This window comes from Exserohilum turcica (genome assembly GCF_000359705.1).
Source record: "Exserohilum turcica Et28A unplaced genomic scaffold SETTUscaffold_4, whole genome shotgun sequence".
Lineage (NCBI taxonomy): Eukaryota > Fungi > Ascomycota > Dothideomycetes > Pleosporales > Pleosporaceae > Exserohilum > Exserohilum turcicum.
This window is the reverse complement of record NW_007360247.1, coordinates 988,334-1,004,969: the sequence shown is the minus strand read 5'-3', so window position 1 is coordinate 1,004,969 and position 16,636 is coordinate 988,334. Positions and strand designations below refer to the sequence as shown.

At 49.0% G+C, this 16,636-nt stretch overlaps 6 protein-coding genes across 6 annotated transcripts; 3 read left to right on the top strand and 3 right to left on the bottom strand.

Moving 5' to 3' along the window:
- Positions 1 to 1,583: 1,583 nt before the first annotated feature.
- Positions 1,584 to 3,675, bottom strand: SETTUDRAFT_164307 (uncharacterized protein). Its single transcript, XM_008030215.1, has one exon. The coding sequence runs from the start codon at positions 3,600 to 3,602 to the stop codon at positions 1,641 to 1,643; it is 1,962 nt and encodes a 653-aa protein (XP_008028406.1). The 5' UTR covers positions 3,603 to 3,675; the 3' UTR covers positions 1,584 to 1,640.
- A 1,188-nt stretch (positions 3,676 to 4,863) lies between these two features.
- SETTUDRAFT_172537 (uncharacterized protein) lies at positions 4,864 to 6,033 on the top strand (the record flags this gene model as incomplete). Its single annotated transcript, XM_008030214.1, has 1 exon — positions 4,864 to 6,033. One exon carries the CDS (start codon positions 4,864 to 4,866, stop codon positions 6,031 to 6,033), a length of 1,170 nt encoding a protein of 389 aa, XP_008028405.1.
- A 117-nt stretch (positions 6,034 to 6,150) lies between these two features.
- SETTUDRAFT_180098 (uncharacterized protein) lies at positions 6,151 to 7,476 on the bottom strand (the record flags this gene model as incomplete). The annotated part of the gene is made up of 4 exons (XM_008030213.1): positions 6,151 to 6,601; positions 6,668 to 6,793; positions 6,847 to 6,980; positions 7,034 to 7,476. 4 exons carry the CDS (start codon positions 7,474 to 7,476, stop codon positions 6,498 to 6,500), a joined length of 807 nt encoding a protein of 268 aa, XP_008028404.1. The 3' UTR covers positions 6,151 to 6,497.
- A 392-nt stretch (positions 7,477 to 7,868) lies between these two features.
- On the top strand, positions 7,869 to 8,747 carry SETTUDRAFT_172535 (uncharacterized protein). The gene is made up of 2 exons (XM_008030212.1): positions 7,869 to 8,276; positions 8,337 to 8,747. The coding sequence occupies exons 1-2, from the start codon at positions 7,998 to 8,000 to the stop codon at positions 8,628 to 8,630; spliced, it is 573 nt and encodes a 190-aa protein (XP_008028403.1). The 5' UTR covers positions 7,869 to 7,997; the 3' UTR covers positions 8,631 to 8,747.
- A 304-nt stretch (positions 8,748 to 9,051) lies between these two features.
- Positions 9,052 to 10,174, top strand: SETTUDRAFT_155287 (uncharacterized protein; the record flags this gene model as incomplete). The annotated part of the gene is made up of 3 exons (XM_008030211.1): positions 9,052 to 9,339; positions 9,432 to 9,909; positions 10,125 to 10,174. The coding sequence occupies 3 exons, from the start codon at positions 9,052 to 9,054 to the stop codon at positions 10,172 to 10,174; spliced, it is 816 nt and encodes a 271-aa protein (XP_008028402.1).
- A 921-nt stretch (positions 10,175 to 11,095) lies between these two features.
- On the bottom strand, positions 11,096 to 12,259 carry SETTUDRAFT_92363 (glycoside hydrolase family 28 protein; the record flags this gene model as incomplete). Its single annotated transcript, XM_008030210.1, has 2 exons — positions 11,096 to 11,566; positions 11,618 to 12,259. 2 exons carry the CDS (start codon positions 12,257 to 12,259, stop codon positions 11,096 to 11,098), a joined length of 1,113 nt encoding a protein of 370 aa, XP_008028401.1.
- Between the last annotated feature and the right edge of the window lie 4,377 nt (positions 12,260 to 16,636).

The window sequence follows — 16,636 nt, the reverse complement described above, 5'->3', positions numbered from 1 at the left end:
CTAGACCCCCGTAAGATACCCCCGCACATCGCTCCAACCCCCCCAGTACCTCTTTTATTTCTCGTCAGCGCGTGATATGCCCCACACATTGCTTTTCTCCTTCCTTCTGTTATCCCCTTTTGCGCTATCTATCCCCCCCCCCAAACTAGCCAGAAAAGGGTGGAGGAAGGGGAATACATACTACTAGTAGTAGGGCGAATCACGAATTGAACGCCCCTTCATCCCATTCAATCATGTCAGCAAATTTGTACTTAATACCTCCTTAGTCTTCTTTTCTTTTTTTTCTTTTCGTTTGCCCTCGAACGATACGATTCTCCTTCTTGTTTTGTTTTTTGGGGGCTTTGGGCCTCGACCATGTTGGATTGAGAGGAGCAGTAAACTCATCCGCATTGAACTGGTCTGGATTCGGGTTTTTGGGGTGTGTTTGTCGTTTGCATCATACCCGAGTTTTTATTGTTTCTCTTTTTTTCCTCTTTCTTTCTTCGCTTTCTTGTCCATCTGCGTAATGAAAGGTGGCGTTGACTTGTTCTTTTTTTCGTAGTTTGGTTAGGTGGCTGGTAACTGGTAAGGTAGGTAGGTGGAAGCTAGCTTCAGGTACTTCTGTGGCTGGGCTGGAGGCCTTATGGAGGAGGCTGATAGGGAGACGGACGATAGGTCGGTGCACATGTGAGACTCTGGCATGTGTGGAATCAAGAGGCTGTGTACGAGCAAGTATATGCAATGAGCAATTGATTTAATGTCTTGATCTGTTCTCGCTCTTTCTCAAAGTTTCGCCGTCTTCATGAGCAATGTACCTGTTTAAACATGATGGAAAATACATGTCCTGCTATTCTCGGCCACATGTCATTTTGTAATAGCAACGAGGATTAATGCATACATTCATTCACTAGTTCATTCACTCCAAACAACATAAACATGAACATGAACATGAACGCACTTTACCACCATACGACACGGATTCAACAGGAATTCTTCTTTGGTACCAAATACACACACACACACATATATATATATATATCACGGTAGAACAAACTTTGGAATGAATAGATAAATCACTGTATAAAAATATCTCCAGGCAAATTCTCTCTTGGGAGGAGCCCGATCTAGATATATATAACCTCCAATATCCATGGTAAACAACAAACCGATAATGCTGCACAAAAATAAAACCAAAAACCAAGGAGACCATTTTACACAATCTGAGAAATGTAGTAGGGGAGTGGGAAGAAAAAGGGAGCGGGGAAGAGGGGGGGGGGTATCACACATGTCGTTGGTTGGTCATCGCTTCAAATTTTTTTTTTGGATCCGAACCGTATGACGAGTTTGAGACTGAGAGAGTTAAAGAGATGGAGAGATGGAGAGAGATGAAAACACCAAAAAACGCCGTGCCATACCGTTCCCCCTTTCTTTACCTTTTTTTTTTGCAAAGCATTTGAATGACTGAGTAGGAACGACTGAGGAAGAAAGAAAGAAAGAAAGAAAGAAAGAAAGATGACGAGGATGAGGATGAGGATGAAGATGAGGATGAGGATGAGAATAGAAAATGATGACGAGACAGAAAGAAAGAGACGGAGAAATAGACGGAGAGAGAGAGAGAGAGAGAGAGAGAGAAAGAAAAAAAAAGAGATAATAAACCTTGATCAAACGAGCAAAGAATCCAGCAAAATCTCAATCCAAGCTTCCCACCTACTCCTCTTGAGTCCCAATATGCCCCTTCCCTCGATGCCCTTATCTTTCGCAACTTGCATCTGCAATCCTTCTTTGGCGCCCTCGCCCTGCGCCTCCCACCACTCAGCCTCGGCCCTCTCTTTCGCGCGCTTCACAACGCGATCTTCATCTTCAACACGGTAAAGATCGCACTTGTTGCACTCGTCGCAGGGGAGGCCCGGGTTCTCGCGGAAGTGGCCGCAGAAATGCTGGTAGCCTTCTGTGGCGAGGCCCTGGCGACACACGTAGCACATGCTGTAGCCACAGAGACACACGAGCTTGTTGCAGCCCTCGGACTTGACGAAGCCGAGATTGCATTGCGGACACGTGCGCTTGACGGCGTCGGTGGTGGCGCGCTCGAGAGTGAGCCGCAGCGATGTGAGTTGCGAGGAAAAACACGTGTGGGGATCGTGCCACGGCAGTGAGCACCCTAGACACGAGGCCCGCTGGCAGCTGGGAGATAGGCACTGGAAGCGGAGACCCCGTCGCTTGAGGTGGATGCGGCGCAGGGCGGCTTTGAAGGGCGCGACGATCGGGAGGCGCAGGGCCACGGCTACACAGCCGTATAGCAGCAGCAAGGCGAGGAGAACGACTTGTGCGGCTTTGAAGCACAGGAGTTCAAGGAGCGGGATCGAGACGAGCAGGGCGACGACAATGGGCTGGGACTTGAAGTGCAGGTTACTCAGGAGACTGGTGTTTGGGAGCGCCAGGTCGTCGAGTTCGGCATAAGGGCAAAACGGGCATTGGACCAGTGGCAGCTGCGAGCGCGTCAATGCGTCGCTGGCGAGACGCTCGTTGAGTTTGGCAAAGTTGTCTTTGTCGTCTTGCTCCGAGTCAAGCGCGCGCTGCACAAAGCTGAGCGGTATGCAACCCGTGCACTCGTCAGACCCGCCCGTCATGGGCGCGATGCATTTCAAGGTGCAGAACTCGATGTTGATGTTGCGCGCCCAGCCTTGGTCGTAGAGCGCAGCGTTGATGGCATGTCGTATGCAGCGGAAGCAAATATAGTGGCCCTGGACATCGCAGGCCGACATTTGCTCGAGGGTGTTGGGAATAAAGCAGCACTCGCAATCGTACATCTCGCCCTCCTGTTCAGCCTCCTCTTCGTTCCACTTGAGCGCCAATTCGTAATCTCGCTTCAATTGCTCGGCGCGGTACCGCTCGTGTTCCGGGACAATCAGGGCGTTGTAGAGCTCTTGGTTCAGCTCGTCGCTCCTCGTCTTCACCAGCATGGGCATGGGCGGTCGGTTCAGCCGCTCGTCGGCGGGGGTCCATACCACCAAGGGGTGGTCGTTTGCGTTGGGCGCTTTGCGTCGCATGAGGAAATTCGTAATGCTTAATCTCCAACTCCTAGTCGACAGGTCCAGTAGCGTCGGCCGCGCATGTGAATAGCTCCAGTTGTACTCGGCGAGCACCGCCTTGATGGTGGAATGGCTGAGGCCTTTGAACTCCTGGTATAGCGCTTCCTTTGCCGCCTCCTTGTAGCGCCGCGAGCGAAACTTGTCTTCGAGGGCAAGCGGCACGCCGCGTGTGTCTCTAGGGGCATCCTCCTTGCGATACTTGTACTTTTGCGCCGTCTCTCGCTGCTCCTCTTGCTCCGCTGGCATCCTGTACCGTCCGCGCACATATTTGTTGGCATGTTTCAGCAATGTCTCTGTGATGACCTGCAGTCTGCTCTCTTCGCTGAACGTCGAGAGCATCTCACGAAAGACCTCGGGTTGGATGTCTGGGAAGACGTCGGTAAGCACCTGGAGCGATGTGTTAAGGTCGCGGAGATCGGGCTCGTCGAGGCCATGGCTGTCGATTGAAGGGGGAGAAGCAGGCGCTCCTCGGAAGGGCGTTGAAAGCCGGCGGGACTTTTGCGGCCGCACAAGGGAAGAAAAGACGGTAGACATGAGGGTTTAGAAGCGTTCAACGCCACAGGCAGGGGTGGTGCCAGACATGCGATATCGTGGGGCAGGCTGGTAGCAGGGGAGACACAGCGGTCAAACAAACATTACAAGGGATTAAAATGAGGGCGACGTGAGAAGAGAATTGGAAAAGCCGTCACCATGTCGTGGGGGAGAGGGGGAGGGCCTGGTGTTGGACGATGGTTCCAAAGTGCCTTGACGCGTAACCCTGACAATCTTTCATCGCCTGCGCACGTGAAACCTGCGCCTCGCCATTCAACAGCAGCCTCTGGCACAAGCCTCACCACGATCCATACCCGTCGAGACTTTTTTCCTGATGCGCATTCGCAAACTATTCAATATAAAGCACAAACATCCACGGCAAGTGGCTACTCAAGTCAAGACTTGCCTGCGGCGAACACCCCGCTTCGTACATCCCCAGCGAACTTTGCAATCCCGGATATCATGCACATTTCTTGACAGACAATCCAGAAAGCTCAATGGGCTAGCAATTGTCCCAGGAATGCAGCAACATGAGACTCTACACCCTGCAGCCGCGCCTAAGCAAGAAAATGGGGTCGTGTCTTCAGCGGGGACTGTCATGTCAAATGTGGGAACAAGCAATACTTCCCAAAAAGCAGCCCATAGACGCAGTCGGCGCCATGCGAAGCAGTAAGGTGGTTCACTCAAACTGCGTACACATACAGCTTATCACGGACATAGCAAACAAGGAAAGGCAGAGAATGGAGCATCCACGACTACATCATACGCCCTAGCAAATCAGGCTCTTAGGGCACAGCAGGTAGTTCAGAAGAACCGATCTAGAACGGCACGTCAGCCTGCTCCGAGGAAAAGTCCGGAAAGTGGTGTTCAGCCGAAGAAAAGCAAGCCACGTCCGAGCAAGTCGTAGGTTCGCAGCAAATATTTATGCAGACTCCAAACTCATCATGGCGGCAGTGCACGTGCAAGAATACGAGCAGCCAAAGCTTCAGGCGTCCAAGAACCGCATACCCCTTCAATAGAAATTGCGGAATCTGCCCCGGATACCAAGGAGCCTCTGCTAAAAACAGCACCTGTAGCGGTATTGTCGTCGGACGGACCATCGACCAAGAAAGTGGACTCTGGAGCGGTACCACCGCAGTCAGCATCAGTACAAGCCTCCTCCTCCACACCAAAGCCTCCTCATAAGCAACTGCCGCAAGCAAAGAGCTCAAAAGCACTCAAAAGCAAGATAGCATGGGTATTCAAAGAAATCACCGGGGCGCCCATGCGCACCATTGACACGACGTCACTAGAAATGGATAGCACCCAAGTCTCGTCCGCACAGGGCTTCGAGACACTGTGCAGTTACAACTGGCAAGACGACGGGGCCATCTACGTACCCGGAGGACCTCCCAAGTGGACGCCTCCCGCGCTGCCATTCACCCTCGCAGAGGACAGAGGCCGCCACTTTCTCGACCAAAACACCTCTCGCGCTCCCAAGTACCCATTCGAGCCTGCCTTCCGCGCGCTCTCCATGATGAACCCAAACACCAATCTCGACAAGGCCGACATAATCGTCAACCGCAACAGTCTCCGCAAGCTGCTCGACCTCTTTGGCGACGGCCGGAAACCCAATCCCTTCTGCATGGGCCTGCACACCATCAACAACACGCTCGTTATCAATCGGAAGGAGCGGCGCTTCGAAATCGTGACCCACGGCACACTAGACTCGGGGTACGGACACAACTTTGAATCGAGCTTTACAACGCCCGATTGCGAAATAGCGGACTCAAGTAGCCACCACCGTGTGATCCGGTACCATATTGGGCCGCTGGACTGCGTTGTTCGCTTTGAAGTCGACGCGTACTACGACGACGCAGATACAGATGAAGCTATTCCTACTCCTGCCTCAGAGAACCGCCAGAATCAAACCGTAGACCCAACCGACGACCTTACATCGGCAATATCCCACCTGAAAGTCGCAGATGGAGCACCTATCCCAGCAAGCCATCATCACGGTCGCGGCCGGCCGCCCAGACCATCAGCCTCGGACAAGCCGACAGTCGCACTGGCAAAAGGAAGTCTGATTGCGCCCACGCGCCTCGCGGAAATCAAAGCTAGCAAAGGCCTCACCCGCCTGCTCGCCGCCATGCCGCAGCTGTGGTTCGGCCGCACGCCCTACTTTATCGTTGGAAAGCACGACATGGGCACCGTGCATACCATTGACATTACGCATGCCGCGGCTGACTTTGCGCAATGGGAAGAAGCGAACCAGGAGCGCTTGCGCAGGATGGTGAACCTGCTGGCGCAAATCAAGCGCGTGGTGCAGAAAACGAAGGGTGGCGCGGCGGTGCTGGTGTACGATGTCAAGGGGGGCCCGCTGCGGATTTTCAGGATGAAGACTAATGTCGGCGTGTTGCCGAGGGATGTTATTGCGAAGCATTGGACTGTGTGAGGGCTGTGTTTTGTAGGATATCTGTGCGTAGTGTGGATTTGGTGGGTCGGTCGTCTTGGTCAAGGAAGGGATGACATGCTTATGATTTCGGTACATTGTCTGGAGGTTGAACGGGTGGGTATCAAGAGTTTTGGGTGTATATACATGATGGATGAAGTTTTGCGAGATTGAACGTGGCGATTGCAGTGGAAACCGCGTGAGACACGGTCAAAAGTATATACAAAAAGGATTGATGTTATGATTTATCTTTTTGCGCGAAGAATGGTGGGTTATCACTTATGATTTTCTAGTTTATCGCGAAGGAGGATGGGTATCCCTTCTAATTATATATCAAGTTTGTCGATATATAATCAGAAGGGATACCCATTCTCCTTGGCGATCAACTAAAAATCATAAGTGATAACCCATCATCCTTCGCGTAAAAGAATAAAATCATAAAACCCTCAAGAAAAGAATTGACATGGTTACAACCAAGCCCATTCTACATTGACCCTGCCCAAGGCTGGAGCGGCCAGCTTGTTGAACATGGCGGGGCTGACGTCGAGATCGGTGGGTTTACAACCAGTGCCTAGTACAAGGTCAGCAACAACAGATTGCTAATTACGAGACAGGTCATGTCATCCGAAGCACTTACATCGGTCAATGACAGTCAAGTCGACACTGGCGAGCTTGCCCGTCCGCTCATCCACACGCTGGGCACGAATCTTCTTCCCACAGAAAGAATTGGTATTGGGGTTGGAGCCAACTTGGTTTTTGTCCCCTTTGAGATGTATCAGTTGGTGTGTCTTGTATATTAGAAAAGAAGAGTCTTACAGAGGAAATGGGAAATTGCCACGACCGCATCATTGTCGCCATAAGTCCCTCCACAAGCGCCAAGGCCGGGATTGTAATATGTTAGGTCACCAGTGTAGGTTTGCGCCCCTCCAGGTAAAGGTAGGGCGGGGCCACTGGCATAGGTGATTAGCAATTGCTTGGTTTCAAGAGGAAGCAGACAGCATACCTGGATCCACCACTCGACAGACCGGCTGCGAGACCTATTATGAGCGCCAGGAGGCAGAGGAATGCGATGCCGATAATGATGAGTAGTGTGCGGCGGCTGATCCGGTCGTTGAAGTATCTTTTTTGCGGGGGTAGGAAATTGTCCAGGCGACGAGAAATTGCTGAACCAAGGCCGCCTCCGGTCGTGCCCGCAAAGACTTGTCCTCTGACTGCATCCTGCCTCTCCTCGAGCCCATGGTCATGGGGTATAGTTTCTTCAATGGAGGACGAGTCGTCCCCAATTGCCGTTTCTTTCTTCTGCTGGTCCGAAAGGCCATCCTGGTGGTACGTATGTACATTCGGTCTATGCTCTAGGGGGACGCTCCCGCTGGCATCCGGACCATTTTTCAAATGCGCCTGAGTCGGTTGTGGCAGGGGTTTCCTGGGAATCATGGTGGAAGTCATGTTCTAATGAATGTCGGCGCGTAACGGGCGCGAAGCGGGATATATGTCAAGGGGCTTTGAACAACGACGCATCCCGCTGTTGGACGGCAATGGCATCAAGCAAAGGAGCGGACGGCTAGGCGGCGTGCCCAGCTGGTGTGCGAACGAGGGCCCAGGTTTGGCGTGTGGAGAAACGGCGGACTGGTGGGTCGAGGAGTGAAGGTCGGGAAGGGGTCAAGGCGGTTTTGGGATTAGGTTTCGGGGGAGCCTCGGCAAATGGCGGTGCTCGGAAACCCGACCAACGTCAACCAACAATCGCAGGCGACACATCACGATTACTTCTGCCTGCCAATCCTCCTGGCTGGACGCTGCCCGCAGTCAGCCACCTGGCACATTGCCCCGATACCCCGCCCCGACACCGACTGCGCATCGCCCCTGCGGCCGCCTCCAAGACTCCCCACGCCTCTCACGCCGCTCCCGGGCACGCCTCTGACCTCGCTGCATCGACACAGCCATTTCCCACGCAGAGCCGGCGAGCAGTCATGACGGAGCAGAGCATCAACGTCCCCCAGGTCCTCGTCTTTATCGTCGTCACCTTCCTGGCCGTCCGATGGTACTTTAGCAAGCCCGCAGCCGCAGCGCCAGGCACGCGGGCAGCCGCCAACCGCACCACGCCCCGTCTAAACCTGGCGCAGATTGACCAGGTAGCCGAGATGCTGCCGCAGTTCAGTCGAAGAGACATTGCGTGGGACCTGCAGCGAAACGGCGGAAATGTCGCGGCAACGACAGAACGAGCACTGAGCGGGAGGGGCTTGGACGCGGTAAGAGGATCCATTGAGAATACGTGTCTGCAAGCATGCAGTCCGCTGACTCCGGTCTAGGCGCCGCCATCTTTCCAAATACCGGGTCCGCGAGCCTCGCCTGCGCCCGTCCGGCCAGCAGCTACACCAGCACGACCCTCACATCCTGATCTGATTACGAGATACAACCTGTCCGCAAAGATTTCCGAGGCATCACAGCCCGCGCAAGAAGAGCAACCAAAGTCGAAAGCCTGGAGCACCGACAAGACCGAGAGGCAGGCAAATCTGCAACGGCGGAGAGAGGAGATGATTCTGGCTGCGCGAAGAAAGCTCGAGGCACAGGAGAAGGCAAAGGCTTCAGGAGCAGCTGTGTAGAGACTGGTGTGCTGTGTTCTCTGGAAGATGCAGGGCTCATGGCGGATGAGCAAACACATTTCACATGCTGTTGTTATACCCGGATTTGCTTTTTTGCAATACAAGCATACGTTTAGCCTCCACCGACTCGATGCCAGTGCAGTTTCCATGGTGATGTTTTCTGCGTGTTCGATGGCCACTTGTACCAGGTTCATCTTGATGTCCTCACCGGACCAATCACAGCCCGACAGCCTGCAGCACATGTAAATTGGGGGCCAACGCCATACCACATGGATGCTATCTACGTCCAGGATGCAAAAGTGGAACCCCCCCTTGCGACGTGCTGGGACCATGAATAATTCGGCCGATAGCAACAGTAGGTTATATTCCCCAGAAAAAAAAGCCCCCATCTCCCCACGCCTGTTCCCAGACCCTAAACCATATGTCTACAGCGGAGCTCTTCAGCGCCCTGGGCTTCCCCGCGCGAGCAGCCGCCCGCGTGCTCGTTGCGCCGCGCTACCTCTTCAACGGCTTCTCGCACCTGCGAACGTGGAACCAGAATGCATATGCACTTGCGCGGTACGGGCCGTCGTACCGCTGGCGCGTGTGGCTGCTGTTCGATGCCGAGGACCTGGAGAAGCTCGAGCATCTGATCAACGACGGTTCGGACAAGGACGTCATGGAAATGCGCGAGGCAAAGCTGGAACAGTTTAGACTCGTGGCCCTGGTCGTATGTCTTCTGATCCTGACTATTGGCAGCATCCCAGCTCTGTCTGCGTTGGAAAAAGTACATGGAGAGGGGACTCACTAAGGTACTTACAGGGCGCGCTCCTAGCAACACTAGCTCTCCAAGCCTTCTCCCTGCCTGACCTCAACAACACTACTTTTGTCGTGCGAGCATGTTTCACACAAAGCACCATGCTCTCGCTGCTCGCCACCTTCTTCACCTGCATCCAGCAGCGCGAACTCGGCTACATACGCACTGCGTCTGCGCTGCGCGTGTGGCTCTCCAACGGCATCCAGTACCGCAATGTTCGCTCGCATCTCGCATGGCAGAGCTCGCTGGCGTCGCTAACACTCATGGAAGCCCCTTACGAACTCATCAGCCTGTCTGTATCCAACTTTGTCGCTGGCATGTCCGCCTACATGTGGAGTGCGTGGAAGGATCAGCTCGACGTGCAGAAGGAAAAGGCCGGTATGCAGGGACTGGCTGTGCTCGTGTATTTCGCTGTCGGCACTGGCTTTGCGTTTTCATTGTTTCCGGTGTTGCTGGGGAGTAAGGATCGCGAGGGGAAGCGCAGTATGGAGCTGGAGTTTTTGACGGACGGGGTGAGGGGGGAGATGGGTGGGACGGCGCCGGAGCTCAAGCGGTGAGGTGCGGTGGTTTGTTTTAATGGAATATGGATGTCAATCTATTTTATGAATGCAAATGCTTGCCTTTTTTCGGTGTGTTTGACTAGGAGAGGTTTGGGAATATCGCCAAGGTGCGTTTCGCATGTCTTTAACTCTCTTCAGCATCATGCTCAGACCAAGTCAAGGAAATGCGGACACAAAAATGCCGCTGATTTACTATAACTTTGCACTGGTCTGGATTTCTCCATTCTTACTATTAAGAAACTTCCCTTTGGTTTTTTTGCCACGATAGCCCTGCGGCATAAAACTTCGTATACGCGACACCATCACATCCCGTCATTGCAAAACTCGCCTCTCTTCCCGCATTCCCCTTCGCCTTCACATATGGCCCGCACTCACTCCTTGCATGAAAAGCACTGGAAAATTAGAGATTACTTGAAATAACCGACAACAACTAGAATACCACTGCATCATCTACACAACATGGCGTCGTGATGGTTAGTCGTATTCGAGCTTGGGTGACCAGAAGCCTTATCTGACGGGGGCACTACTAGTTTTTCAGGCTAATTTGGGTCCGTTTGCAAGGTGGAAATAAAGATTTGCTGGGGAACTGTCGAGTATCCTTCGAAAGCATTGCACCAGGACCTAAAAGAGGTTGTAAAAGAGTTGAGCGCATGACGTAGTTGGATGCCTTGCCGGAAAGGAACAGCCAACCAGGGTGACCTGGACAGATCGGGCAACAGTATCCCTAGGAAACTCCCATTGGCCGATGGATAGTTTTCCGTGATAGCACTCGAGCGAAGAGGCTGAATCAGGAAATAAGTAGCTCAGGGGAAGGAAAACCCCAACCTCATCTGATACGCACGAGAAGCAAGCAAATTATAATAATAATGGAAGAAAGCAAACGATTTTGAATTTTCATATGATCCTTGAGCCGGGCAGTGTTGCTACAACTTCTCTACTTGAAAAAAAAAATAACAACCATAATGATGAAATGTACAACGAAGTCCCTGTTTCTGATTACACCGGCGCAAAAGCCTAAAGGGAAAAGAAAAAGAAGAAAAATATGGTATGCTAGCGCAAAGAGCTCAAACACAGTTCAGATGCTCTTCACCTAGCAGTGCAAATGGACTTTACAAGCACGCGGCAGCGCCAGGGACGTTGATGCACTTGCTGGACTTTGAACCACCCGAGATGTTGACATTGTCCCATTTCCAGCCGGCGCAAGAACTGCCGCTACCGCACGCGATGACAACACCGTTGCCTCCCGAGCTAACGGCACCATCACCTGAGATGTTGCTCAGAGTGAGGCCAGTGATAGGGATGCCGGTGCTGGGTTTGCCGTGGAGATCACCGTTGTTGTAGTTTTGTTCGACGAGAACGCCAAACTTGGCAATGTTGGTGAGCTTGATGGTGTTGTAGGTGATGTTGCTGATCTTGCCCGTCTTGCCAACCTTGGCCTTGATGCGCAGGCCGTTGTCCGAGTTGGCCACCTCGGAGTTGGCAAAGGTGACCGAGTCGACGACGTTGTTGCTGCGGCCGCCGACAGAGCCGATGGAGAGACCGTGGCCGCCAGAGCAGTAACCGTTGGTGAAGGAGATGTGCTGGTTACAGGTTAGCTAGTTCCTTCGCGTAATAGAAAGGTGTGCACATACAGTTCCAGAGTTGATAGCAACGCAGTCGTCCTGGTTGTGGACCTTTGCGCCATCAATCACAACGTTTGTGCTGTCGCTAATGTCGAAACCATCCGTGTTGTGGCCAAGCTTGTCACCAGCCGAGCCGTCAATGGTGAAGTTGACAATGTTCAGACCATTGGCACCGTTGATGCTGACAACCTGAACAGGAGGGTTCTTGATGGTGATGCCGGAGATGGTGGAGCTGGTCATGCCGTGGGCGGCGAAGAACTTGGGCTTGACCTTTCCACCGTTGCCTCCCTTGCCATCCCACCAGCGAGCACCATCACCGTCGAGAACGGAGCCCGGGTTACCCTTGACGGTAATTTTGCTTCCGCCAATGCTGACCAGAGGGCCCACCCATTCCTTGTAGCCAAAGGTGGTAGTGCCATCGAAGATGACAGTGGTGCCATCAGCAAGCTTGGAGAGGTCGAGAGTTTGGCCCGCAGGCACAGCAAGGTTCGACAGGGTAATAGTCGAGCACTTTGATTGAGCGGCAGAGGCGGCGGCGGCGGCTCCAGTGGCACCAGAAAAGGTACAGGTTTGAGCGCGCTTCACGGCCGGTGCCGCAGAAGCAGACGCCGCCAGCGACGCCAAGAAGATGCCAGCAGTTAGGACAACCATGGTGTACATATGTATAGAGAAGATATTATAATGTGAAAAAGTCAAACGAGTGTCGTGGGTATACTAGAATCCGTATCCTTAGCCGCAGTCTTATATAACTAAAGCTTTTACTTCTAACACGCTACTGGAATGCCCATCACCTCTCTAACCTGTCCAAAAGCAGTCTACGTTGCTGACGCTGCTAATCTCCGTCACCTGCTTCTCTTAAATAAGAGGAGTGTTTCATGTCTCCGTTAAGTGGGGACGTAGTCGGTAAACGGCCCAAGTAGGTAGATGCTGACACCGCGACTTGCTCAGTGCAGGTGACGCATTTGCTCCAGATGTCTCGACACGAAATCTTGTGGTTAGCGGTGTTTACCCAAGGATCTCGACCGGCTTGCGCTCAGGGGTGCCAAATGGCTGGGCTCAAAAGAAACATGTTCGACTACATGTAAGCCCCACACTGAACCGACTGACATCGGGAGCACGGCAACTAAAAAAGCTCATTCTGAAACTTGGGTTCCGTCCAGCTGCATGCTGCATATTGGAGCCAACTGCATCAACACTGTTTTCCTTTCTGTTGATTCAGAGGCCTTGAGCAAACAAACAAACAACGCAGTACATAGGCACGAGACCACAGAGGCCGCCGAAATCAATCACCGAAGATTTCCCGTCGCAGGCACCCTATCGCGGTCAATAACATGGTTGTTCGGGCAGACTGTGCTGCATGATGTTGATCCGAGCATGGCCGCACCTTGATAAGATGAAGGTGAGATTGAAGTCAGATACGGAGGTGACTGTCAAAAGTTCTTGCTAGCGCCACGCTAAGCCGCTAGCCTATTAGCCTAACTCTTCTTAGCGCCTATACTAATTTTTTAAAGCTAGCGATAGCTTATATACTTATTTCTTAAGTGTTTTTAATCTACTATAGCTCTAAATATAAATATATTAACTTAGTCTTTTATTATTATATTAAAGTTATCTTTTAGTAGTAAATTTATATATAAAATTATAGAAATAATAACTATATTACTACGTATAATTAACTTAATTTATAATAGAGCCTACTAGCAAGGCTTTAAGCCTAACGTACGTCTAATTAAGATTCTTCTATAGTACCTTAAAAATACTTTATATAACGTGGTTCACAAGTAAGTCACTAACCTAAGCAAGTCGCTAACGCCCTACTAGCCTATTAAATTTATTACTATAACACGTAATGTCTTAACAACGCAACTATCGATTAATATATTCTAAATCTAATCTTTAACTTACTCTTTTTAACGTCTAGTTACAACGTGTTTAAAGTGTAAACTATGCTACTACTATCTACAACGTCCTATAAAGAACTCTATCTAATTAACGCGCTAAAAAGCGCTCTTAACGCGACTATAAGCTAAAATTAAAGCGTCTAAATAAGCTAGAAGAGGAGGCTATAGTTAAGCGTATTCTTAAAGAGTCTACGTAAGGATTTACGCCTATAAAGCTTAATATTTAAGTAATAGCTAATTAACTATTAAAGAAGCGTAGTAGCAACCCTATTAGCAAGAACTAGGTTAATAACTTTGTTAAGCAGACTTCTAAGCTCTATATGCGCTAGAGCTATTCCTATAATTACTAGTAAGCCGCCTATAAGGATCTAGTAGCTATCTAGCGCTAGTTTAACTTAGTTTAGGCGATAAGGTAGAAGTAGGGTATTATAGATAATAACATTTATAACTTTAATAAGACTAGCTTTATAATAGGCAAGATTTTATTATAGTTAGTTATTATAGTATTAGAAAGATATAAGAAAAAAAAGTAGATATAGCTAGGCAACTATAAGTAAGGTGCAGTTACGTGCTAAGCCTAAAATAGCGTTGCTATACTTACGCTTTAATAGCGAGAAGTAGGCGACGTTAAAGAGCTATAATAGGTAAGATAAGTGCGTAAGCATATAATGAAGTATAATATTCCTCTCCTTATAAAGATCTTAGAAATTAATAAAGTAGTAGCTTTTATAGCTATTAATAATAAGTAGTTAATACTTACCTATAGTAGAGCTCTTTGTATAGGTATTAAAGTGCTCTAACTAGGCAAGACTAAGCTAATTATTTATCTAGCTATTAAGACTAACTTTAAGAACTTAGTTAGTGTAACGATGTTACAACTTCGCCAAGTATTGAGCCAATCCCAGAGCCGGATCGGAGGAAGTACCTGCCGCCCTTCATCAGCCATTCGCCCGAGGTCGGATCCGAATTCGGACCCGACTAGGATAGGTATATATTGAGACACTCCCTGTAGCTAGCTCTGTAGACTTTTGATATCCTTTCGTACAAGGCCTATAGGTGGCTTGTTGAATCTAGGCTCTTTGTGATCCCACGCACTCCCATATGCCTCTGAGTGATCCTACGACCGAAACAGATCCGACCTGCCTTACCTGCGCCGTTACAGTTAGTAGGTGTAATGGGCGGGCCTAACGGGCCGAGCGTACGACTACTTACGCCATCCATAGCCAAAAAGGCAGTAACAAGACTTCAAGCTTCTTGAAGTCCAGGTAGTCGTATAGATATACTCGATCACACACACACTTTAGGCGTAGCCTCTTACAGTAGGCAAATCCTTAAACTAGACGTTAATAAGTACCTTGCCTACAAAGACAACAAAGAGTAGTATTTAGCGATCTAACGCGCCTACGCCTTAGATTATAGTAACCACTATATTAGTAAAGAGACCTTCCTACTAGCCTTTAAGACTGCTTTTAAGCAGTCTATTATAAAAGAGAATATTTAAGCTAGCTTTAGAGGCGCTAGTCTAGTCCTACACAACCTATAGGCTATGCTATCTAAGCTTAATGTAGTAGTGCAAACACCTATACAATTACTATAATAGGTAGCTACTTAGTAGGCGCAGACACTACACAACGCGCGCGAAGTTAAGTCTTAAATTAGTCTTATTTAAGAGAGCGTAAGAAAACGCTATAAGTCTTCTACTAATTTACTTACTAAGTAGATCGCGTAGCTAAGCAAGGGGGCCTAGCAAATAGTATATAAAATCACGCTTATGATAGAGGAAATAAGTACGCTTTAAGTAGCTTTTAATGAGTTAAATTAGCGTAAAAGCTATAAATAGCAATATATATAGATAGAAGAGACTTTTACTATAGGTAAAGTATAAAAAGTATTAGCTAAATAGGCAAGTAGTAGTTATAGTAATAGTAAGAGTGCGTTAAAGAGGGTGTAAGGAGAGCGGCGGTGCGGGCGTTGCAAGTAGACTAGACATAACACTCGTACCTGCGTAGTTAAGATAGATAGTGTAAGTAATAGTAGTAATTTTAATAATTAATTTAGTATATTGTAATAGTTTATTAACTATAATAAAAAACTATAATAACGTGTTAATGTAGATATAGTGATAGGGCGTTAGCGACTTGCTTGGGTTAGCGACTTACTTGTGAACCACTTTATAAGCTACCTTTATAAATAAAATAAAATATATAACGCTACACTTAAAAATATATACTATAATAAGTATAAAAGAAAGAGCTACGCTAATATTACAAGTAATGTTAGTATTTATAGCTATAATATTTTATTATTTACTGTATAAAAAGTCTATTAAGTAGCTAGTTATAATAAAATAAAGCTAATAAGGAAGTTTAAGTTGATATTAGAAAAATAGAATAAAAAAAACTTAAGTAGTATTTCACTTATAAAAATTAGACACTTAAAGATTTAAACAATATTATTTAGTTAAATAAGACTTTTATTATTTTTAAGTACTATTATAGTAGCTATTATATATAATAACGCCTGAATAAAGTCTTTACTAAAAGTGTTGTTTAAAAGTAGTAGAAAAGCTACTCTAAATTTAAATTTTAAGGCTACTTTATATATAACGTATTCCACCACCGAGAGTGCCACCCCACCGAGTGTGCCACTTTTTCTTGGCATCGCGAACATCACATATGAAAACTTGAATTACTCTACACTAGCTATAGATGCTTCGTACGACTCACTTGCATCTAACATAGAATCTTCTTCTACATCTTTTTGGCACGTACGGGCGTTATGGCCCACTCTCCCACAGATTCCACAGTGCCGTTGACCTGGCTGGGCCTTTTCTTGACTACCCCCACCACGCGCTTTCTTTGATATTATACGACTAGTAGAAGCACTTTCAGCTGCCTGCGATGCTCCTGCACCAAATTCTAGTGTCCCGCCTGTCTGAATCCGCTTTCTTTTACGCCCTCGGCGCTTTGTTACCTCTGCTAGTTGCTCTTCAAGCTCTCGTACGCGGGCCTTCATAAGCACATTCTCATGTAGCATCTCCTCAGCCCCTTTAATAAGCTTTGAAAAGCCTTCTTGTGCAGTAGTTGGTGACCGTACGAACGAGTCTCTCACAAGCTTCGACTGCGAC